This window comes from Eurosta solidaginis, chromosome 5 (genome assembly GCF_040869045.1).
Source record: "Eurosta solidaginis isolate ZX-2024a chromosome 5, ASM4086904v1, whole genome shotgun sequence".
NCBI classification, from domain to species: Eukaryota; Metazoa; Arthropoda; class Insecta; order Diptera; family Tephritidae; genus Eurosta; species Eurosta solidaginis.
This window is the reverse complement of record NC_090323.1, coordinates 149,461,130-149,486,389: the sequence shown is the minus strand read 5'-3', so window position 1 is coordinate 149,486,389 and position 25,260 is coordinate 149,461,130. Positions and strand designations below refer to the sequence as shown.

Genomic DNA, 25,260 nt, shown 5'->3' with positions numbered 1-25,260 from the left:
TTTCAAAGATTGTTCATAGATCTTATAGGGCGCTTTCCTAGGTCAAAGATTGGTAATATTGGTATTTTGATCGTCTTAGATCAAATATCTAAATTTACTTTTCTGTGCCCATTGAAGAAGTTTACCACGACGCCTATTGTGAATTACCTTAAGGAACATGTGTTTGATGTTTTTGGGGTGCCAGAAGTACTAGTTAGCGATAATGGAAGTCAGTTTAAGTCAGGCGAGTTTGAAGCATTTTTAACCAAGTGTGGAATAAAGCATGTATGCACCTCTGCGTACTCTCCGCAGAGCAATAGCTCAGAGCGTGTCAACCGATCTATAAATGCAGCACTTCGTGCTTATATTAAGGGAGATCAGCGGGAGTTGGACCAACATTTAAGTAGCGTCAATTGTGCTTTGCGGAATTCAGTACATCAGTCGACATTGGTATGCCCGAAGAAGGATGCGCATTAAACACGGTACAAAGACATAATACCCTTTCCCTGATACGCGACACTGTGCGTACTAATATTCAAAAATCAAATAAGGTAAATAAAACAAATTACAACTTGAGGTCAAGGCCAGTCTCATTCAAGGAAGGTCAAATGGTATTACGTAGGAATTTTGCTCAGAGCAATCAAAGTAAAAATTTTAACAGTAAATTAACACATACCTTTCTCAAGGCGCGGGTTCGAAGTAAGCAAGGTTCATCTTACTACGTACTGGAAGATGAAGGCGGCAAACTTCTAGGAACATATCACTGCAAAGACATGCAGGCATTTTAATATCCAGCGAGCTTACACAAACACTACCACGTATTTGAACTATCGCATACATTTTTCCAAGTTCAAAATTCTAGAAGTGACTGGATTTTGAATTTAGTTTTGTGATGTATGCCTTTATATGATTATATTTTATCTTTTGGATCTAACTACTTTGCACTTTTATACTCGCACAAGTTTTGAAAGAATTCAAAAAGTTTAAGCAACCATTTGGAATTTTTTTTTTTTTTTGAAAAAGCAAACGTTGTTTTTTGGCGAGAGGTGGGATTTTTGGTTGGTGAATTGAAACGCGTACAAATGTATTTTTCAATCAATGACGATTTTTTTTAAACTAATACTAAAATCCGTTAAGAAATTTTAAATTCGGAAATAAAAAGTATATTTTAATTCACGCAAGGGCTGTGCCTCTGTTGCAAATTGCAAAATATTATATTTGCGAATTAAGTTCAACCAGTGTTCCTGACACTAACAAGGGTATTCCGACTAACCGAAAAGTGGTGCTCGCAACCCCAAGGCAATAACGGCGATGGAAAAATCTTCATCTGCGGTTGCCGTATTTTTAAGCTGTTTTTAATAAAATAAAATAAATAAAGAGACGTCTCACCAATTAACAAGCTTATTTTTTTTTCTTACAAAATAGTGATTAATGCAATAAAATTAAATTAAAATAATTATAAAACAAAAATGCATTTTGTTTAATCGTTTTAAATTACTGTTTTCGTAACTCTTAAAGTTTTTTTGTTTATCGAAAATATTAAATGTTGTTCTTTAAGAATTTAATTGAATATAATTTGTTTAAAATAATAGCAAATTAAATGTAAAAGCGAACATATGTGGTAATTTGCATTTAAAACTAATTGATCGTGTATAGACACCGATCTGTAATTTCTACGTACATTAAGGTATCCAGCTGTTTGCGCAAACATCGAGGGACAAACCCAAGGCTAAGGTATGTAAGCATTTATAAGTGTCTGTAAAAACAGTACATATACATATATTGTCGCTTCTTTAAAATAAATGATTTTTGTTTAACTAATTTCAATACCGTAATTCAACTCTTTTAAATTACGAGCTTTTGTTGTTGATCAGTTAATTTCAATTTTCAAATAATGAAATTCAGCAGATGTGCTGAACTGTTCTCAATACAACAAAAACTTTTTCTAATGTAATAAAACTGAATTTCTTTAAAATGGATAAAGTCTAAGTTTCTTTTGTAATGTGATCTACGAGTTGACTTCCAATTATTTAGGTGGGTTGGGAGAGACGTAAATGTACTCTCACATATGGTTGGGAAGGGAGTGAGATGGGGACAACTTTCATCTTATCCCCTGAATTGTTTTTGCTTCTAAAATGTTTTTGTTTTGTGTTTGTTGTCCTTTCATACGTACTTCCGACCATGTAGGAAATGCTGTCTTTATTTTTGTACGGCTAACTAGTTACCCTGATGTTCTAGATTAAATTTTGATGTGCGCTTTGTTGTAGTATCTGCATTAATTTTATTTTTTTTACCAGTGCATGAAATAAATGTTTGTGTATGCATGCAGTGAGTATGTTTAATACAAGAATTCCCCCCCCCCCCCCCTTCCAGACGAAGAGCTTAGTCCTGGTTTAACTAGCATGCACAAGTTCGTATGACATTTCACTGCCGCTAGATCAACTTAGCGAACCTCCATGAAAGTTACATTACACTATTTATACTATTTTATTGTAACGTAGAAATAAAATTCTCTTTTAACAGCCACAAATTGTTTCAAATAATCTTTTCTAGTTATTTGGTAACATCTCTCTAGCTTGGAGGACCACATTTCTTTCATTAATGGTAGTCAGTATTTGGAACCAAATTGAGGACAGCAAGATACATTCGAGCTTGTTGATGTACTTGCGAATGCCGGTAACATCACCGTATGCTTGCGCAGCCAAATTTGGCTTTTGGCTGAAAGACTAAAAAGAGAGCTCGGTAGATTTTTCTTTTGAGGATGTCCCATCGTTGTGGAGTGCTGTTGAAAATAGTAAAATATTTTTGTACAACTCCGAAGAAAGTAATTGCAGCCGTACAACATTCTGCAACATCAACACCACATAAATTGAGACTGTGGGTTGCACAAGGCGAGTAACCAGCATTCGAGTTTTTGTTGAGAATGTGACGTAGTGCTCCGTTGTAAGCTCCTTTCATATTGGCGCCGTTATTGTACCCTTGTGCACGACAATCTTCAATCAAGTATGGAAAATAAGATCAGCGATTTTCTGACCAGTTTTTTGGTTACAATTCACGAAAGCCAAAAACCGTTCTTGAATTGTAAAATTTGTTGCTTTCGAATTGAAATGGAGTTAGCGCAAAATGAACGTAGTCTGTTCAACGTGACTAACATCAACGATAATAGCAAAATACTTGGCTTTCTTGCCTTGATCTAATATATGTACTTTCCCTCACGTGCTTTGCACAAATTTCTATAAACTCGTTCTGAATGTCTGGGGAAAGATAGTGAACTTGTAAACGTTTGTGCTGCTGTTGTGAAATCCTAACTTTTTCCAAATGATCTCTAAGTATCGGATCATACTGGCTTATGAGATCTTAGATGTCCAAAAAATTTCCATTGTTTCGTTCACCAAGATATATACTTTCGCCTTTGAAATCTAGGCCTCTTTCACCCAAAAATAAAATGGGGTCCAAAATTCTATATAAAATTTCTTTCCACTTTTGAGTTTCAGTGATTAGCTGTTCATTGATAAGTGTATCAATTGTAGCCTCCTTTTGAATTAGATTTTGTAAAGATCGCCAATGAATATAACATTTAATGTGATCTTGAGTATTTTCGTGTGATGGCAATTTATCGTATAGCTTCTTCCATACCTGGAATTTCGAATATCCTCCAGGACAACACCTTTTAGGTCGATTTAAAGTATTGGTGCTTAACAGACGACATGGTAGGCAATAAAAAGCATTGCTACTGGCACTTCACACTAACTAGTCACGCTACACTTTCTCTCCATTTGGCAAGATTCTGTTTAACAACGAGGTAGGGAATCCCTCGTCGTGATGTGGAAAAATAACAGCACACCTTTGATGGCCTCGACGAATTATTTCGTTGACTTCTTCAGATCGCAAAAACTCATTATTCACGGTACTGATATCGACGTCGTTTAAATAATATGGACTTGGATACAGAGTTGGTGGTATTGTTGGAAGACTTTTTGAAGATGAACCTTCATCAGTGTCACCACGAAAACTACGATTTCGGATTCATGTAAACAAACAATTTTGATTGATGTTTTTATTGTCTCCTCAGGCCCAGGCAAAAAATCATTATCAATATTCGTTGCTTTTGAAATTCGGCTTGAAATTTGCACATGGAACAACTAAACTCTCCTGAATTAAAAAAAATGTTTTAGTACCTCTATATCACGGGCCCCCTGAGAAAGCCCTGGCCCCACTCTCGTCGGGCAGTTTTATGGAAAATATGTTTCGTTTAGAAAACTTTATTGTTGCCTGCACGAAATTCGAACATTGTTTCAGGGAAAACTTCCGCAAATGTTAAGGATAGTCAAAGTCCAAATTCTAAAATAGCGTCAATTCAATGCCTACAATCTAGAAAACAACTAAAAATCAAAAATTCCATTGCCGCATGTGGATATTTTCAAATTAATATAAAAAACCTCTGAAATAAGTACGTTTAATCCGTATACATTCATTAATATGTATATTAGGCTTTCAAAAATAAAATAACTTATATTGTACATCTTTAATTATATGTATCTACGTATACAATGCAATGAGTCAAAACTATCTTGAAAACTATGGTGCAATTGAAGTCAGTGTATGTATGTATGAAAAAAATTCGTATTAGTTAATTAATTATACATACATTTTTCTCAACTCTAAGCATTTTCAATAGTCACTTCAAAAACCTGCATGTATACATACATACACACATTGAAAAATTATGTACACTGCATATACATAGAACATGTATGTATACATACTTAGAAATCTTAAACTGTATCATACTATTTTACTTAAACTCTATTTAATTAGAAATTCTTGTCAAAATAATGCAATGAAGCAAGTTAAAAGGAATTTTTATTCAAATTTAATTGAGTTTACACCCATATCAATTTGACCCCCCCGGTAGCTTCCACGCTTCTTCTTGGTTTTTTCGTGTTTAAACGATTTGCCGCGTGTATACTTTAAATCTTTGTTAGCACGTTCACCCCATGAACCAGATGCGTTTCTCTGTAATAATGCATTTTAAAAAATCTCAAATATTTTCAGTGAATTTAAAATTTTTTTAAAGCGGTGTGAAATGCAAAGGAAATTGTTTTTCGTTGCGTTCTTAAAATATTTGTTTGCACATTTTATATTATTTGGGTATGTAGTTTATCTAATCATTAAAAGTGATTTTCTTATTATTTGTCGATGATGAGTCAAATGATTTATTAAAGGATTTATTGGCGCCACCAAAGTTTCCACGACCGCCACCACGTCCACCAAACCCACCACGTCCACCACGATCGCGATTTTCGCCGCCACCTCGGTTACGATCACCACCACCAAATCCTCCTCCGCCTCCACGACCTCCACGACCTCCACCGCCGCCTCCACGACCACCACGACGATCACCACCTCCACGACCGCCGCCATTTTCAAAACCACCAAAGGATTTTCTCTCTCCAAACTTTTTAAACCCACCTCCTCCATCACCACCTATAGCGTCGCCGCCGCCACCTCGACCTCCTCTACCGCCACCACCTGCACCACGTCCGCCAAAACCACCACCGCCTCCACCTCCACCACGTCCGCCGAAACCACCACCGCCTCCACTACCACCACCAAAGCCGAGGCCGCCACCTCCACTTTTATTTTTAAAGCCACCACCTTCACTCTGTTCGGTTTTGTGTAATTTGTTATATGCAAGGATATCAGCACATGAAAAAAGGAAACACAAATTATTTAATTATTTATTATTTCTGACTATGGAAAAATTAGCAGAAATTATGATAATATGAAGTTCATAGAAATTAAGTAAGTGCCTCAAAAATAAATAACGAATTTTGATAATTTGTGAATTCCCTCTTTCAATTTCAACTGCTTACTACTGTCAGATAAGCAACAATAACAATTTCGGCATACATTTCACACTTTATTTTTTGTCTTTAATCCTTGAGGCACCTACCTTGGCTTCGAAGGACATATCCTTTACACGTGCATCTATTTCTACCTCCTCCTCACGCACTCTTCTAAATGGTGTATTTTTGCGTACTTCACCATTTGATTTTCTTTGCCCATTCATATTAAGTTTATCATTGAAATTTGGCGTAGATGAAAGAGCATTTTGCTGCTGCGACACATTAGAAATATTTCATTAAATAGTTAGTATATACAATTGGATACTTGCGCGTTTTGTATTTATCTTATTATCGAAGTGTTATCGATTTAAAGCCGGTTTGTTATTGGCTTATTGTCGGCTTATCGGAGTGTTATCGAAAAGTTAATAGTTTTTATCGATTTTTATTGGTTTGTTATCGATGAATCCTCCCGTTGTTAGAAGCGTAATATTGGTTTTTTATCGAGAAGCTACCGCGTTGTTATTGGGTGGTTAACTGTTTATTATCGATATGTTCTCGACTTATTATTTTCCTGCGCAATAGAAAATATCGGCTTGTTTTCGCCGTGGTATCAGTTTGCTATCGAAGAGGTATCGATAAACGATTACTCTTTGGGAGCAAAGTGATGACATTTAGATAACAAATCGATAACAGCACAATAACTCCCCGATACCAGTTATCTATTTATTAATTTTTTATTTTTATTATTAATTTTTTATTTTTGATACCAAATAGACAACACCCCGATTACAGAACTAATCTATTGTCAATAACGGTTATCAATAACAAACCGATAATCGATAACAAGCCTTCTCAAAAAATCAAATAGGGCCTGAAATAAACCCGACATGATGCCGAAAAAGCCCCAAAGATCCCAAAACCATTCTAGAGAAGGTTCCGAAGTGGGCCCGCCATAATAGTTCCGAAATAATTTTGAAATAATCCAGTTTCACAACTCATTGCGAGGTCAAGCTAAATAAGATAAGCTAGGCAAATTAAACAACCTTCACCTTATATACATAACTAATTCCCTATACCTATGCTTACATAAAATATATCAAACATGCCCGCTCGATAAAGGTCTCCTGCATATTAAATGTGTCTGAGCTGCTGTGTTTCAGCAAAATAAATAATTAAAATTACAATTTTCTACTTACGTTGCCTTCACCAGCTTTAACAAAATTATTATATTTATTTTTTTTATTTTTATTTTTTCCACCAGTCGAATCATCAAACTTGCGCTTCTCACCAACTTTTGGTTGATCCTTTTGTTTAGCACCATTTTGTTTATTATCATCGTCAGAATCAGAATCATCATCAGAACTACTATCCTTTTTCTTTGTAACTTTAACTGGTGCTAGAAACATTGGTTTTGTTTTGGGTGCTGTTTCAATTTCATCACTATCGTCAGAATCGCTGTCATCACTTGACTTGGCGGTTGTCTTAGCAACAGATAACGCTTGTTTTTTGGTTGGTGGTTCGTCATCTGAAGATGAATCTTCAGAGCTCGATTCTTGCTTTTTAGCCGGAGTTACATTTTTAGCTAAAACTGATTTCTTTGTTGGTGGTGGCCCTGTAGTTTCATCATCCGATGAGCTATCGTCCGAGCTAGACTCACCTTTTTTATTTTTAGCTGCCGGTGCTTTAGCAGCAACTATATTCTTTTTAACAGTGGGTAATACAGCAGGTGTTTCGTCATCACTTGGACTGTCATCAGAACTAGATGCCTGCTTCTTTGCAACAGGCGCTTTTACCAAAACAGCAGGCTTTACAGCTTTTTTAGGTTCCTCATCAGAACTATCATCATCACTAGAAGATGATGCTTTTTTGGCAACTGCGGCTGGTTTTGTTGCAGGGGTTTTGACAATATTAACTTTTGGTTTTTCATCATCATCAGAATCGGAATCAGAGGAACCTGGTGCAGCTTGTGCAACAGCAGCAACTTTAGAAGGTACAACTTTTGTCGGTTTGGCATCATCCTCACTCTCCTCAGATGAGCTATCGTCTGAGTCATCTTTCTTCTTAGCCACTATAGCAGCTTTAGCTTTTTGTAGCACTATTTTTGCTGCTGGTTTTGTTTCTTCTTCATCGCTGTCACTATCTTCAGAGCTATCCTCTGACTCTCCTTTTTTGGCCACCTGTTTTGCAACAACAGGAGATTTGACCAGTGGTTGTTTAACACTCTTAGCCTTCTCATCATCACTACTATCTTCTTCGCTGCTAGAATCATCTTGTGGCACCTTCGCATTAGCAGGCTTGGTAGGTGTTTTAACTTGTGGTTTGTCATCGGAACTACTATCATCACTTGAAGAGTCCTGAAAGAAAGAAGAGATAATCCTGTATGAGATCTTGATTACATTGAAATTTTTGTTGCGTTTTACCTTTTTAACTGCTTTTTGTGGAACTGTTTTGGTTGCCACTTTTTTGACGGCAGGCTTCTCATCTTCAGAACTGTCATCGCTGGAAGAGTCATCTTGCTTCGTCGCTTTTACTTTTGGTTTATTTTGTGCAACTATCGATTTATTATTTAGTGTTGCTGTAGTTTTTTCATCATCAGAAGAACTGTCTTCGCTAGATGACTCCTTCTTTGCCTTTACTTCTGTTTTCTTGCCTTCATGTTTCTTCACTGCAGGCTTGCTTTCTTCTTCCGAGCTATCATCTTTCGCTTTATTAGCTTTACCATTTGTTACAGCTACGATTAGATTCTTAGCCTGTACTGGCGGTTTTGCTTCAGTTTCTTCAGAAGAACTGTCCTCATCACTTGAGGAATCACCTCCGGCTGGCTTGATTAGAGCAACCTTCTTTTTATTACTCTGCTGATAATATTCTATTACTTGTTCCAATTTTGCATAACCTTTGCCAACAATACCCTAAGGAGGAAATAAAATAAGTACTTAATTCCATTACGCATCCCAAAATATTGTACCTACCGCGTTTGTTTTTTGTTGAAAAACTTTTGCCAAATTCTTGTCCTTCTTCTGCAAATATTCCAGCACAAGTGCCGCTGTTAATTGTTCTTGTGTAGCCATTTACTTAGCCACTTATATGTCAATTAATTTTGTTAAAATTTTGTAAAAATAAACGTGGAAATACCTGTCAACACGTGCCACCGCCGATAAAAAAGCAAAGAAAAGACTGGGCATACTTAAAAGCAGCGTTGCCATATCCGATCTTATCTCAAAAAAGTAGTGCCACCTTAATTAAAATGGATGTATGTTACGTTCCAATGACGCGTGAACCAGATACGGTTACGGAAGGACTGAGCTCTGGCTCACGATCAAATCTCATTAGAACGATCTGCCCTACAAGAAACGCTGATAGTTTTACTAATATACTGACACTTGTGATTGACAATGCTGATCCTGCGTTGACGTAAACATTGATACTCAAATTTATGTATGTTTTTTGATCGCTCACGCATATCCGCATGTTCCCAACGACAGCCTATAATCATGAAAAAGGACTCAAACTTGGACACCTGGTACAGAACAAAAGGACATACAGCAGATACCTTTATGCATGTGAGACAAATACATAATTCTCAACGGAATTTTATGTATGCGAGAACAGTTTATCCGATTTAATCATGTTGTCAATACTGACTGTCATATGACAATCAAATGATTATCACGGTTATTTTGTTATTTTTTAAATTCCGCCATTTTCAACCGACGAAAACCATATAAAAAATAAGTTTAAAAAATGAAAAAGAGAGCATTTCAAAGCTCCATCGAAAATAATATTAAAAAATACCAAAAGCTGTCGGAAGGTATGGGGCGCACTCAAAAAATTGATACGCGAAAAATAATAGTGGTTAGTGGTTATTCATTTTTAAATGTGTTTCCGCATGAGGAAAGCGCTCTTCTGCTGTTTTGTTATTTTCTGAATTTAAATTGAACATTCTGAAGTCGAATTCTTATAAAACTATTTATTTTAAACAAATAAGAAACACGTATGCTTTTATTACGTACAAAATTAAAAACGTAATGAAATAAAATAAATAAAAAGCAAAAAGCATTGTTTTATTTTTGGCGGAATATAACAAATGTCATTTATGATAGTATAACAGTCAAACCTGATATCTACAGTAAACTATCATATATGACACTTTTTTATAGTTAGAGTGTCAGCACTGATCCAGGAAAAGGAATGAGAGTGAGCAGTACGGCTATATACTTAATCAGTAGGCGATGTTGGTGTATAAGAAGGAGACAAAAACTCACACGTACACAGTTGTTTACATCACATTTGCGCAAGTCCCCTTAAGTTTGTGATAGAAGGTTTGTATGAGGCGCTGATCGTTAGGTTGACATTGCTGACAATCAGATGATAGTCATAGGGTAGGGTGGCTCAACATTATGAGAGCCGGCAGCACTATGTAGCCATCATCCGGTAGCAAATAGCCTGAGCCAGATAAATAATTTTGCATGTACATGCAACAACAACGATTTGAGCCAGATAGAAGTCTGGTTCAATTTGTGAGACAGATAATTTGTTAATGACTTGTCTTTAGTTTGGCAACGCTGCCTTTAATAAACCTACTTTTTCAAAAAAAGATGTCGCTGCTTAGCCTTTCGCCGTATGAGTTAAATGAAAAACAGCGGCGACATCTGCCTATCATATTTCACGTGTGCGAAAATATCACGACATCTGCTTCTCAACTCCTCAATGATCCAGAGCATTCCCGTGAGAACTGAGCGTGGGCCGGAGATGTAAAATTCACTGGATGAAGGCATGTTTTGTTGAAAATAAGAGAAACGTACACAAAAATTGAAGATACTGTTAGAATTATTAGCAATTAAATAGTTTCGCACGTAAACAAACTATTCATTTTCCTTCCTTTTTCTTCAAGTTGTACGCTTTCCGTGTTTTTGCTTTTAAATATGGCGAAATATTTTATGTATACACCATGGTACAATAACCAGGGGCCCTATTCAGTAATTGTGAGTTTTAAAATGTACACTTTTTCTTCATATAATTTGTATGAAAGAAAAATGTACATTTCAAGACTCATAGTTACTGAATAGGGCCCCAGGTAAAAGCATCAGAATTGGATTTTACATTCAATCGAAGTTAGTTATAAAATGTCAAACTTTGTTTATGTTTACATTTTTTGTTATTTACTTTTGATGTGAAAATTTATTAGGTAATTCTTTACTTTAGCTCACAACTACTAAAACTCGTCCAAAAATATCGGGAGAGATGTCAAAAGACGTGCTTTGGACCCGGGACCATGAATGCTAAAACAGAAATTGAAAATTTTATTTCTTTCCAGATATATTTACAAACAAAGTTGAAAATTTTGATATGGCTATTGTAATTTTGAGAGTGTTGGGTACCCACAAAAAAACTGTGGGTAAAGTGTTTTGCGCGGATATAGATTTGGTCTCTCATGGTCATTTTATATAAGCGCCGCCGAAGGCCGCAAATGCAGAAAGGTGATCTGCGCAAAAATACTATGGATTCTACCCTCGGTTTCGGAGCGCTCCGGTGCCATTTTTCAGTTTTTTGGGAACATTTTTTGACAGAAATAAAATTTTTAATTTTCGCTTTCGGATTCGTCGTCCTGAGTCCAAACACATTTTTTGACACCTCTCCTGATATTCTTGCACGAGCTTTTGCAGTTGTGAGCTAAAGTAAAGAATTACCCCGCAAGATCAAGGAAGAGGAAATATTGAGAAAAAGGTTGCGGCGTTAGCTTCCCTAAAATGGCTTAATTTGTTCACTCTCTGAGCTCCCACAATTTAATAAACCGCTATAGCTTTGCTCTGGATCACCATTACATATACCATGTGAGAATCTTGAAGTGATGCGATCATATAAACGTTTCGAAAGAAAATTTATAAATTTCTTATCATATTTCATTTCTTTGAGTGCAAGATCACATGCAGCACCAAATCCAATAACAATAATCCGAAGGCGGAAAAGAAAAATTTTAGCTGGTTCAAAAGATATTCCCAAAAAAACCGAAAAATGACCACGGAGTGCTTCGAAACCAGGGGGATCCATAGTATTTGTGCGCTGGCGGCCTTCGGCCGCGCTTATAAAAAATTTATCTGGGTGGGTCCAACACCGGTTTGGAGACCAAAACTATATAAACTATATCTGCGCAAAACACTTATGTCCACAACTTTTTTGGTGGATACAAATATCAACATTACAACGCCCACATGAAAATTTTAAATTGAAAATTTTCAACATCTTTTGCAAATATCTCTTGACCAACTCAAAATATTTTACCTCCGCCTTCGGATTATTGTTTTCGTGGTTAATGCGCGTCTTTTAACACCTCTCTCGATATTTGTGGACGCGTATTATCAGTTTTATGTGTCGCATAGAATTACCAAGAGTTGATGCGCTGGAAACGTTGAAGAAATGATTCAGCTGCTATATGTAAATAAATAATAACAATAAATTAAATACATGTCATTTAAAAATCAGCTAATTACCTTTATTTCCCGTTAAAAATGCCTTTTTCCTCCAGCTTCATCAGCAAACCAACTTTTTTGTTTTGGCTTTGTTGACGAAAATTACATTTGACATTTTTCTTCTTCCATCACTTTTGACAGAGGAAATTGAAAGAACGATTGACAGTTTATGTACAATCGGCAACAACAAAATACACAGAAGGGTTGCATTTTCACTTCTGCTTCTACCTGGTAATTGTACCATGGTATACACATATGTACACATATTTATTTCAGTGCTACCATGGCTCAACTATATGGTTGGCTCATCTCATAAGCTGATTTATTTTTTTTTCATTGCACTGGAGTAGGGATTGTCAGAAGGAGATGGTAAACTGAAAATGAAACTTATACTTTGACAACATTTTCTTACTACACACAAAATCTGCTAAGTTTTATGTTTCATTCCATTCCATTCGCCTAATACCAACACGCTGATTTTGACAATCTGAACAAAGGAATGTTGTTGCTGTAGAGATGAGCCAATCATATAGTTGAGCCATGAGTGCTACCAACTCAATGTGGTTAGCTGTCAAAAAACCTACTATAGAAAACGAAACGAACAGCCCTACAAGAATACTGACTATCATATGACTATCATCTGATTGTCAGCAATGTCAACCTAACGATCAGCGCCTCATACAAACTTTCTATCACAAACTTAAGGGGACTTGTGCAAATATAATGTAAACATCTGTGTACGTGTGAGTTTTTGTCTCCTTCTTATACACCAACATCGGCTACTGATTAAGTATATAGCCGTACTGCTCACTCTCATTCCTTTTCCTGGATCAGTGCTGACCCTCTAACTATCAAAATGTGCATAAATGATAGTTTACTGTAGATATCAGGTTTGACTGTTATACTATCATAAATGACCATTGTTATATTCCACCAAAAATGAAACAATGCTTTTTGCTTTTTATTTACTTTATTTCATTACGTTTTTAATTTTGTACGTGATAAAAGCATACGTGTTTCTTATTTGTTTAAAATGAATAGTTTTATAAGAATTCGAGTTCAGAATGTTCAATTTAAATTCAGAAAATACCAAAACAACAGAAGAGCGCTTTCCTCATGCAGAAACACATTCAAAAATGAATCACCACTAACCACTATTATTTTTCGCGTATAAATTTTTTGAGTGCGCCCCATACATTCCGACAGCTTTTGGTATTTTTTAATATTATTTTCGATTTTTTTCTTTTAGCATGGAGCTTTGAAATGCTCTCTTTTTCATTTTTTAAACTTATTTTTTATATGGTTTTCGTCGGTTAAAAATGGCGGAATTTAAAAAATAACAAAAGAACCGTGATAATCATTTCATTGTCATATGACAGTCAGTAGTAACAACATGATTAAATCGGATAAACTATTCTCGCATACATAAAATTCCGTTGAGAATTATGTATCTGTCTCACATGCATAATGGTATCTGCTGTATGTTCTTTTGTTCTGTACCAGGTGTCCGAAGCTTCCCAGTTGAGTCCTTTTTCATGATTATAGGCTGTCGTTGGGAACATGCGGACATGCGTGAGCGATCAAAGGAACATACATAAATTTGAGTATCAATGTTTACGTCATCGCAGGATCAGCATTGTCAATTACAAGTGTGAGTGTATTAGTAAAACTATCAACGTTTCTTGTAGGGAGAACTGCTATACGGATCAGAAATTGAACCAGATAATATCAGGATCACATCGTTTGCCGTCTTTCAGTGAGTTTTACAGCTCCGGCTCACGCTCAGTTCTCACGGGAATGCTCTGGATCATTGAGACTTGAGAAGCAGATGTCGTGAAATTTTCGCACACGTGAAATGTTATAAGCAGATGTCGCCGCTGTTTTTTATTTAACTCATGCGGCGAAAGGCTAAGCAGCAACATCTATTTTTGAAAAAGTAGGTATATTAAAGGCCGCGTTGCCAACCTATAAAGAAGTAATTAACAAATTATCTGGCTCACAAATTGAAGCCGGAGTCATTGGTGCCGTATGTCGTATCGCTGTATCCGTATCCCTAACGTAATCAGCTGTTTATCGTTACGACGGTAAACCAAAACCCAATTGGTTGGCTACGATACGGTTACGACCTTAGCGGCACCAATAATCGATTGCATTGATTCTCATAAAGTTGTCGAATCAGCTGTTATAAGGTTACCGACACGGTTACCGATAAAGCACCAATATCTGGATTTCTGGCTCAAATCGTTGTTGTTGCATTTACATGCAAAATTATTTATCTGGCTCAGGATTTTGCCACCGAATGATAGTTGTTGTTGCATTTGCATGTAAAATTTCTATCCGTATCTGGTTCACGCGTCATTGGAAAGTTACTAATGTTACGTTCCTATCATGGTACAATGGTAATTGTACCATGGTTCATATGAAGCCCGATTCAGATACCAATAAAAATTTAATATGCAAAAGCAACAACAACGCTCCTTGCGTTCCAATGAACAGTGAACCAGATACCGCTAAAACTTTAACATGCAAATGCAAAAACAATCAGCCCAATTCTGAATATTCCCATGGGAGTTCATCTCCCACAAATTTGTTTCTCCCAAAAATAAGTCCTCCCAATTATAAACTCCCTGGGAGAAGATTTTTCCCAAAAATTTTGGGAAGAATTCGGAGTTCGAAACAGCTGTTTCGGGTAAATTTTTACATTTCGTTTACAAATTTTTATTTAGCGCGAGAAAGTTTTAATTTGTCAAAAATTAATAAAATAGTGGCTCAACATACAAATCTTAAGTATATTTGACATAAAGTCATCAATTTACCTACAAATAAATTATTACCATTTACTATAAAGAGATTAGCAGCCCGAAAACAACAAGAATCTGAAGACGGATCAGACATACATTCTGGTGATTGATTAACGTCCTGGCCATTCATCCAAATTGGGTTGGCTATACATTAAGGGACCAATTGATTTTATTCGTAACCACAGGTGTTGGCTTTTGAAATTTTGCACATAGGTTTCCAGGGAGTTCTCCAACGAGAATAAGTAAGTAATTTTTAATTGTTATTAACAATTTATTAGTAATTTGTTGTGAAAATTACCATGGTATAACTATCACTTTTCATCTACATACAAACACTTTCACAAGAATTTTATACATAAATACACTCAATAATGTTTATAAAACAACAAATAACTATTTTCTTTTGTTTAAATTTACGTATTATTTTAAAATTTAATAATTTATTTGTTTACTTTCCGCGAACACAAGAATGCAACCATTTTATCTAATTTACTGCTTGCTTGGTGCTACCAGATGCTTTAAATTGTACCAACGAATGAAAAATGTTTTAAATAGTACCAACGAGGAAAATGGACCTTTTTCATTCAACTCCGTTTATTTATTTTACGAAAAATAGAAAATTTGGAATAAAAAATCGCACGATCACGATAAAAATCGCGACCACATAGATCCGTTCACCTCTTTGATTGAAAGATCACATACAAGCCTTAAACAATTGAGTATTTTTTTATTTATATACATTTTAATGTATGATAGCACCATATTTGCTCAATTTACTGCGTTTTCTTGCATTTTTTCGGTAACTATAATATTAAATTGTGATCAAACTATAACCCTCCGGCGGGTGGGGTGGTGTTTTTAGAAAGCGGGAGACAGCAATTGTAACGAATTTAGTGAAATTCCGCTTATTTGCAACCTTCTGCTAACGTTCGAATCACTAAACTGTTGAATAAATAACTCCAATATTCAATAATGCAAAATGGTCTTTATTAGACTACTTTCACAATAACACTTCTACTTCTCAACAGGTAGCGTGCTTAAATCAAACTGATTCCACGATTGCTCAGCTTGCTCTTTTATACTCTTTAATTTCCTCGTTCGCATACTTCTAGGCGTTTCTAGAATTTAACTTAGTTACCAGCTATAAACAGATGCACGTTATAACATCTCATATGCGCGTGTATATGTGAGTGATACTAGCACAAATGATTGCCTACTTTTGTGAGCGTCTCAGATAAGATATATGTATGTGTTTGTGCGTTTCTCTCCGCTGCGTGTACGTATATATGTGTACACATAATGATTGATTCGTTTATGTAGATATAAGTGACTGCTTAGTATCGGCTTAGAGATGATAGTATCCCTCAGTGTTGCTAATATTCGTCACAATATATATAATAATCATTCCTAACATCTAGTTAATATACAAAATCTGAGCAGCCAGAAAAATAAAGTCAGCTCATGAGATGAGCCAGCCATATAGTTAAGCCATGGTGGCACTGAAATAAATATGTGTATACAGAAAAGATTTCGCCACATTTAAAACCAAAAACACGGAAAGAGTAAACAACTTGAAGAAAATGTAGGGAAAATAAATAGTTTGTTTACGTGCGAAACTAAATGTTAATAATTTTATCATTATCTTCAATTTTTGTGTACGTTTCTCTTATTTTCAACCATGGTACCATGGTTCAACTATATACAGGTTGGCTCATCTGTAAAGCAACAAAATATGTCTGTTCAAATTGTCAAAATCTGTGTATTGGTGTTGGTGCGAATGGTATGGAATGGAAACATAAAACTTAGCAGTTTTTGTATGTGTTAGTAAAATGTTGCCAATGTGTTGATTTCAGTTTGAGTTTGCCATCTCCTTTTGACAATCCCTTCGACCATGCAATGACATAAATAAAATCAGCTGATGAGATGAGCCAACCTGTACATAATTGAACCATGCCATGGTACCATGTTTTCAACAAAACAGATGTTTTATATTAGTGCTGCCAGCTCTCATAAAGTTGATCCAGACCGTTCCAATGAGATTTGATCGTGAGCCAGAGCTCGATAACTCAATGGAACGATCCTATTGTGAACGTTTTTTTCAAACATTCGCCATTTGTATGAATACACAATGTGCTAAAGGGACGAACTGAAAAATTTTAATTGTTTAATAATATGGGAAACATTTAAACAACGTGACATCAGGACGGACAAGGCGACAGCTGTTTCGATTATACCTTGTAAATCTCTTCAAAGCCTTTTCTCCCGGGAGTGGGATTTGAAACCGCACTCCTACGCACAGTGGGAAGGGGTCAAAAACGGCCAAAAGTCCATGTTGGAATTTTAATTTTTCGTGTTATTAGCCAAAATATATAATAACTAAGGCAACTGTTCGTAAAATATTATAGCAATTGCTTAATTATTAAGGTCACAATTTCAATATGATTAAGAGCGTTGGATTTAAAATTTACAGCTGGGGGGTGGGGTGTATATTGAAATTGAATTTTTCATTGCCTAAAATTGTAAATATTTAACGTTTCTCTTCTTTTTCTTATTACCACTGTTCATTACGATAAAAAATAGTAAAAAGCGATTTAAAGAAGCCCCTATTTATAAATTTTAGCGTATTTTATTGATTAAAATGTTCATTTTTTATGAGGCGTGCTCCATATCGTTTGCCTGTACTCATACGTACCACCTCCTATCACAAACGCTTAACATACAATATATTCTACATTTAATATACTTTACGATGATCTTGCTCATTTTTGGTCATTTTTGTAAAATTTTTTTTTTTTAACTGGCGCTACTCCCATCTGAGCAATTTTGGTCGAGTCGATTCAAATTCACATTCATTATTTCCTTGAAATGCATTATTGCCGTGGGTTTGTCGAAAATTGATGGTCAACTTTTAGTTTACCGAATTGCAGTAATAATTAAATTAAGTATACATTTCATTGAACTCAGTTTTTTAGCATATTTTTTTAAATATTCGTGATTTTGTTTCTTTCGATTAAGTACATTTACGTAAATATGGCAGAATTTATTAAAAGGGAAATTCTTCAGCAGTTAGATGATTTAAAAGATATTAATTTAGTCATGAACTATATTTTTCAGAAAAAAAAATAGATATTTCCAAAGTGGACAATAAGTTTCTTTCTAGATTGAAACTATCAATTAACTCTCTAAATGGTAAGCGGAATGTGAAATATAGCGCTGAATGTAGAATAAAATCTCGATTCGAACAAAAGCATGCAGAATGGTTGAATTCCAATTTTAATATCCCTGAACTGGAAATTGAAGATTGTGTAATACAAGAGCAAGCTTCTCGCCCTCGCCCTGGGCGTCCGAGTCTTAAATTTGATGACAAATCTTCTCGACCTAAACGACGTGAAGTTTCAAAAATTAACTCGCATCAAAAATATAGCCCAGAATCATTGTTAATAGCATGTCGCCAGTCAGCAAGTAGAAGTGGAAACAGAGATTTTTATTCAGTCATAAGTTTTGTTTTAAAGAATATTGAGCAACCAAGAAAAGTTCGAAAATTGTTTGAAAGTTCAATCCAAGCAAAAACCACTGAAGAAGCTTTAGCCTTTTTGTTGAGCAACAATCTTTTTAAGAGCGATATCTGGCCACCATAAAATGATGTAAGGGAAATGAAGTCTCAGTGTAGACCATCTAAAGAATACATCTCTATTTCTGGGAACAGAATTGAGGTGTCACTACAAGCTTTGTTAAACTACACAGCAAAGAGAATTGTTGAATTGCAGAAGGATGTTATTATACATGATATGATTGCAAATGGCGCTATGGAACCGACTGCTGTTTTAATATGTTCATGGGGATTTGATGGCAGTTCTGGTCATTCAGCTTATAAACAGCATTATAAATCAATTCCTGATGAAAACCTTTCGAAGCCAACTGACCAAAATTGGTTTGCAACTACGCTCATTCCACAACGAATGTTAACCGTAAATAATAATGTTTTGTGGAATAACAGATCACCACAATCCGCCAGATTTTGTCGACCTATATCTTTGGAAAATGTTTCTGAATCAGCGGAAGTCATCCTAAGGCAAAAGTTGAATATAGAGGATCAAATCGACAAGTTAGAAAGTTTTCAGGCTGCTGTGGATGATGATCGAAAAATTTCAATACATTTCTCTTTGTTCCTGACTCTAATAGATGGCATGGTGCTCAATATCAGTACGGGTACTAAAAGTATGCAAACATGTCCTGTCTGTCATGCCACACCCAAATTATTTAACGATCTTTCGAATAAGCTAAAAGGAGTTTTTTTACCGAACTCAAAATCCCTTGTCTATGGAATTAACCCATTACATGCGTGGATTAACGTTTTCAGCTGTTTTTTAAAAATCTCACATAGGCTGGATCTTAAGATATGGCAAATACGTACCTCTGATCAAAAATCAATATTTGCTGAAAGAAAGAAACACATCCATGAAAAGTTCAGATCTAAATTAGGACTTATTGTGGATAAGCCAAAAGCAGAAGGTTCTGGAAATACCATTGACGGTAACACTGCCCGGAAAGCTTTTGAAAATCTAGATATACTAAGTCAATGTCCTGGATTGGCTATGAGTTATTGAAAGAGATAAAGACAATTTTGATCGCGATTTCAATTCATCTTCCAGTAGATCCTATGAAATTTCAAAGCGTTTGTGACTCTGCTGCTCAGAAATATGTAAATCTCTATCATTGGTACCCTATGCCATCAACATTGTATAAAATGCTTCTGCATGGTGCTGATATAATTAGTACAAGTATACTACCTGTTGGTGTTTCAGGGGAAGACGCTTCTGAAGCTCGAAATAAGGACTACAAGAATTTCAGACGAGCTCATAGCAGGAAGCATAACAGAGAATCTAATATTGAGGATGTTTTTAACAGAGCAATGGACACATCTGATATAATAATATCAAGTATTGGTCTCAAAATGCGTTTAAAACATAAGCAATGTTGGTCAATTCCAACAGAAGTGCGCAATTTGCTCATTATGCCAGAAGTTGAATCCAAATCAGCTGCTGTATTTGTGGAAGAAAATGAGGAAGAAGTAGACGAAAGTGGACTCTTTCAAACTTTAAGCATGTTGGATGATGTACTGTCAGATGATGGACTCGAATAAAACATCACAGATAATCTTTTTTTTATAGGAAAAACATTTTTTTTTTAACTCAAACTTTAAATAAAACTCACTTAAAATTAAAAATTATAGATTTAAAAAACAAAAAAAAAAAAAATAAATAATTTAAAAAAAGTTACAAAAAAAGTCTGAAGTTAGCAAAAAAAAAAAAAAAAAAAAAATATAATTAAAAAAAATTACAAACAAACGAACTTTTTTACTCACAATTTAAAAAAATTAAAAATTTTAAGTTAGCAAAAAACAAAAAAAAAAATAAATAATTTACAAAAAAAAATTTTTTTTGCTCCAAATTTAAGAAAATAAAGCAAAAACAAAAAAAAAAAACAACACAAAAAAAATATATATAATTAAAAAAAAATTACAAACAAATAAAATTTTTTTACTCAAAATTTAAAAAAATTTAAATCAAAAAATTAAAAATTAATAAAAATATTTTTTTCAAAATTTTAGAAAATTAAAACCAAAAAATGAAAAATCTAAAGTGAGCAAATTGTAAGCTATTTCGATAAGATTTTGAATTATGGCCACTTTTGACCCCTTCGTGGCCCACTATGCTACTATGATTGAAGTGTTACAAACGCATTCAGCCACGTCATGCCTTAGTTGTTGTAAACCTTATCCCAATTGCCTTCTTTGAATATTTTCTTTATTCACAGTCCATACTTCCTGTGGCATCATGTGGTCAAGTTATGCGTTGGTAAGACGGTTTCAAAGAAACTTGGCTTTTGTTCTATTTATAGAACTGCAACGAACACAAAATATCTAGGAATAATCCTAGACAGTAAGTTGTCATGGAAGCTCAAGAAGGCTTCAACGGCACTTTAGGCATGTAAAAGAATGCTGGGGTGTACGTGGGGCTTATCTCTCTTTCTCATTGGGTATTTTCAGCGATTGTAAGCCCTATTCTATTCTATGGAGTTCTTGTTTGGTGGAAAGCCACACAAAAAGCAACCTACCTCAAAAAATTAGAGGGGGTATGCTGACTATCAATGGTTAGCATAACGGGAGCCCTGAAAACAACCCCGACGGCTGCACTGTATGCCATTCTGCACATTCCAACAACTGCAACCAGGTACGGTGCCTCGGGGCAGCTTGAGCGCCGACCATACGTCCATAGTAGTATAGAGTCATCAATCACAAGACGAAAAGACTACCTGATTCCCTATCTGTGCTTCGAGGGCGATCTTAAGGCCACAATAGAGGTGGACAGTTGGCGCAAGGGTGCTCAAATGGCGGCCGAGGCAATACATGTGTACACAGAGGGTTCCAAAGTAGTAGAAGGGGTAGGGTCGGCGGTATACAGTGTTGATCTGGAAATAAACAGATCCTACAGGCTGCCGATTACTGTAGCGTTTTCCAAGCGGAAAAAGTAGCCGTAACCAAAGCAGTAGAAACCCTGGAAGAAAATAGCTTAAGCTGCAACTGTGTTAACTTTTATATTGACAGTCAAGCAGCAATTCAGACAATAATCTCGCATAGCACAGCATCTAATGCGTGTTAGAGTGTAAGCAGTCTCTGGAGAGAATCGGGACAGGGAGAAGCATACATCTATATTGGGTCCCAGGGCATATGGGAATGAAAAAGCGGATGAACTAGCTGAAAAGGGCGCATGCCTTGAATCTTGCTCCGTAGACGTCCCAATTAGACTGGGCGAGATTAAGCGAAGGCTAGAGGTGCACATGATCGACCAAGCAGGAAAGGCGTGGGTTCAAGCGCGGGGCTGTAAAGTGTTGAATATTATGTGTAGGTCTTACCTTAGACTAACAAAATTGCTTCTTTCATTAAAAAGAGAGGACTGTAGACTCATGACGGCTATTCTGACTGGACACTGCCTTCTGGCGTCACATGCCTTTAATTAGGCTTGGTCAGTGATAGCATATGTAGGTAGTGCGGGTTGGAGGAGGAAACGATCGAGCACGTTCTGTGCTCGTGCCCTGCACTTGCCAGGCTAAGACTCCAGCTATTAGCAGTGATAGAGCTGTCAGATCTAGGAGCAGAAAGTGGCTTAAGTCCTAGGAAGCTTCTAGTATTTGCCAAGAGGACGGAGTTATTTATAATATAGGTCCTGGTTTTTGATAGGGTTTTTCAGTTTGGTAGTTAAAACAAACTTCTGGCAACACTACGGACCCATTCAGTCTATGTGAGGTCCTCATGGACCGGCCAGTTCAACGTAAGCTAACCAATGTTGTGTATTTGCATGAGTTTTAAGGGGGATTACCCATATTGTTTTAAATGTATGAAAACATTTATTTGAAGCAATTTTTAATTTTATAATTTATTTAATAATTTGGGAAAAATTTGGCGATGCCGAAACATATATTACATATATGTATAAAAATATGAGCAAATTTGACTCCCGACGAGCTTGACTTGTGTATCATGGTATTAAACATAAAACGTGTTAAACATTTCTGGTTTTTAATTTTATATTTTTAAGCTGATTTGGTTTTTATAAACTTAAGACTCAAAATTATAAATATTTGTGTTGTTTTCATTTCAGTTTCACAAAAAGTTCAAACAAACGTCTTCTTTTTTGTTTTGTTCCTTTAAAGGATAAGTGTTTATATTGCTAAATAGTGTTCTGGTTGTTGCAGCGTTGTTTTTTCGGTAGATGGTGTTGTTTTTTTTCCTCTCCAGGAAGGCATTTCTTCTAAATACAGGATTTTAACGGTCAGCAAAAGGTATCTTTCCAAAAAGTATTTAGTATATATGTATGTATTCAAAATGTTGCGACCTGACCTAACGCTTCCACTTTTCGTTTCTTTTTTAATTTTGTTGGTATACAACTTAGTACAACATACTAAACTAATGAACATTCTACGCCACAACATAACCATCTAACTTCCTATTTCAATATATTGCGGCGAAATGATGCTGCCTACATATTTGCCGAAGAAATTTACATGCTCTTTTCGATCTTGATGAGTTCAGTTATGCCATCGTACATTTCCTTGACGGCCTGGTATTCAGTGAGACCCATACGACGCTTATTTGAGATATCATAGATACCACCCTCAGCTTCGGTATGTTCGCCGCGTGTACCACGCACTTGTAAATTATATTTGCCAGCAACTTCTTCCAATTTGGCTAGATTTGCCGCCAATTTAGGCAATTTAATGTGCACCGAGGCACGAATGGTGGTACCCAAATTTGTGGGGCAGAAAGTTAAGAAACCCAAACGATCATCATGACTGAATGGGATACGTTTCTCAATTTCATTTACGGCGTTTGTTAAACGACGAAAAACTTCCCCTAAGTCACCACCCATTTGCATTGAAATAATACGCAAATGATCTTCCTCATTGCACCACACCAGGAAAGTTTTGTTGTCGTTATGATAGATACCACGTCCAGTTGGCCAATAGCGGCAAGCATTGGCAGCTTGCAAGAAACGATCACCTTCCTTGAATAAGAAATGATCATCAATTAATTGTTGTTGTACGGCCTTTTCCATGCCAGTCAATGGATAGAATTTGCCCTTCAATTCACCCTCCAAACCAGACAAAGTCTTTGATACTTTATCTTCCATTTCCTTGTACTGAGCTTCTGTGAGACATGGATTGAATGGATAACCTTGCATGGAACGACCACAACGTACACGTGTGGAAATGACAAATTCATTGTTAGGATCCAAATTTCCAAATGTGCTTACATCACCAAAGTCTTTGGGTGGATGTTTATCGGTCTTCTTGAAACCACCATGGTAATCCTCGATAATTGGATCGAAGAGATCGGCAAACACGGTATAAGCCTCAGCATCGGGTGCATAAATACCAACACCAGAATCATGATTAGCCAAACCAGATTGAATGACATCCAACAAGGTTGAACCGAAAGTGGGAGTCTTCTTGTTCTTCAAATTATCAAAGACTTCCTTAGTCAAATATTTCTTCAACAACGACTTGGAGTCGGAGGCAGCCAATTTGGCATAACCTTCTTCCAATTTAGCAATAACAGCGGCGTCAACCATGATGTTTAATTTTCTGAAAAGAAAGAAGATAAAGAGAAACTACAATCAGTTTTTTTTGTAAAATTAGTATTGATTAGTAAGTCTTATAAAACTAATTGCATTACTTGCACCACTCCACGTAGCAGACATGAGCTGGCCGCTCAATTGCGCGCATTAGCAATGGTCGAATTTTGAAAAGGAAGTGCATTTCGTTTGTTTTTACAGAAAATTTCGTCAATACGTATATGAATATCAAAAAAAATTTTTAATGTTCAAAAATTTGCTGTGAAAAGTGACAACTTGAAATTTCACGAAAGTGTGTTACAAAGCGTTAGAAAACATGAAAATTTATTCCCAAATTACATACGCAGCAATTTTGCCTGCAGCGCTGCTAGTTTTGTTGCATGTAATTTGGGCATAAGACTTCAATTGATTTTTTTTCGAGAAGACTGTGAAAACACTTGAAAAGCACGTATTCTGGTCTAGAAATCAGGAAATGGGATCCTTTCAGAATGGGAAATGGCAATGAAGTTTGAACAGCGCCGCCTCCGTACATTTTTTTTAACAATAGGACAATTCTCTCAGTCTAGGAAGCGCAGTAAACGTGGAAAATATTCCAGATTTTTATTGATATTATAGAAAAACAAGTAAGGAAGTCTAAGTTCGGGTGAAACCGAACATTACATACCCAGCTGTACACTTTAAATGCTGTTGTTGTTTGTTTTGTGTGCTTAATAGTGTTACAAGGCTGCGCAATAACACATATGCATACATACATACATATGGTTCTATTCTGAACGAATTTTCGTTTAAAAGAAGCAAAAAGGATACAGAGGCTAACACCAATGACCTTGAGCGGGTAATAATGCAGTTTTCCTTCAGATATGGGGATTTCCCTACTGTTTAGTTTAAAATAAAGATATAACTGAACAATAAACATAAACACACAAGTGCCGTTGTACTAAAAAGCGTTATTACAAAAAAACGGCAGGTGAAAGGTACTAAAATAAAAGAAGTGAAGACTTTGGTTGTCCAACATTAAATCTTGCTTTAT

General features: G+C 35.8%; 2 protein-coding genes across 5 annotated transcripts in view; both read right to left on the bottom strand.

Annotated features, from left to right (window-relative positions):
- Positions 1-4,423: 4,423 nt before the first annotated feature.
- On the bottom strand, positions 4,424-9,009 carry Nopp140 (nucleolar and coiled-body phosphoprotein 1). Of its 3 annotated transcripts, none has more exons than XM_067791391.1 (5): positions 8,798-9,009; positions 8,249-8,737; positions 7,025-8,182; positions 5,936-6,100; positions 4,424-4,995 (listed from the first exon to the last, which is right to left on the bottom strand). In XM_067791391.1, exons 1-5 carry the CDS (start codon positions 8,894-8,896, stop codon positions 4,843-4,845), a joined length of 2,064 nt encoding a protein of 687 aa, XP_067647492.1. In that variant the 5' UTR covers positions 8,897-9,009; the 3' UTR covers positions 4,424-4,842. The 3 variants fall into 3 exon arrangements, with proteins under 3 accessions (XP_067647492.1, XP_067647493.1, XP_067647491.1); XM_067791392.1 differs by having other exon boundaries at positions 5,936-6,097; XM_067791390.1 differs by lacking the exons at positions 4,424-4,995; positions 5,936-6,100 and adding an exon at positions 5,118-5,644.
- Positions 9,010-22,665: 13,656 nt separating this feature from the next.
- The window catches only part of LOC137253845 (arginine kinase 1), a 45,774-nt gene continuing 43,179 nt past the window's right edge, over positions 22,666-25,260 (bottom strand). For both annotated transcript variants that reach the window (XM_067791388.1, XM_067791389.1), the window contains exon 2: positions 22,666-24,240. In XM_067791388.1, coding sequence (XP_067647489.1) covers positions 23,157-24,227 — 1,071 coding nt within the window. In that variant the 5' untranslated portion in view covers positions 24,228-24,240 and the 3' untranslated portion in view covers positions 22,666-23,156. The remainder of the gene's footprint in view (positions 24,241-25,260) is intronic.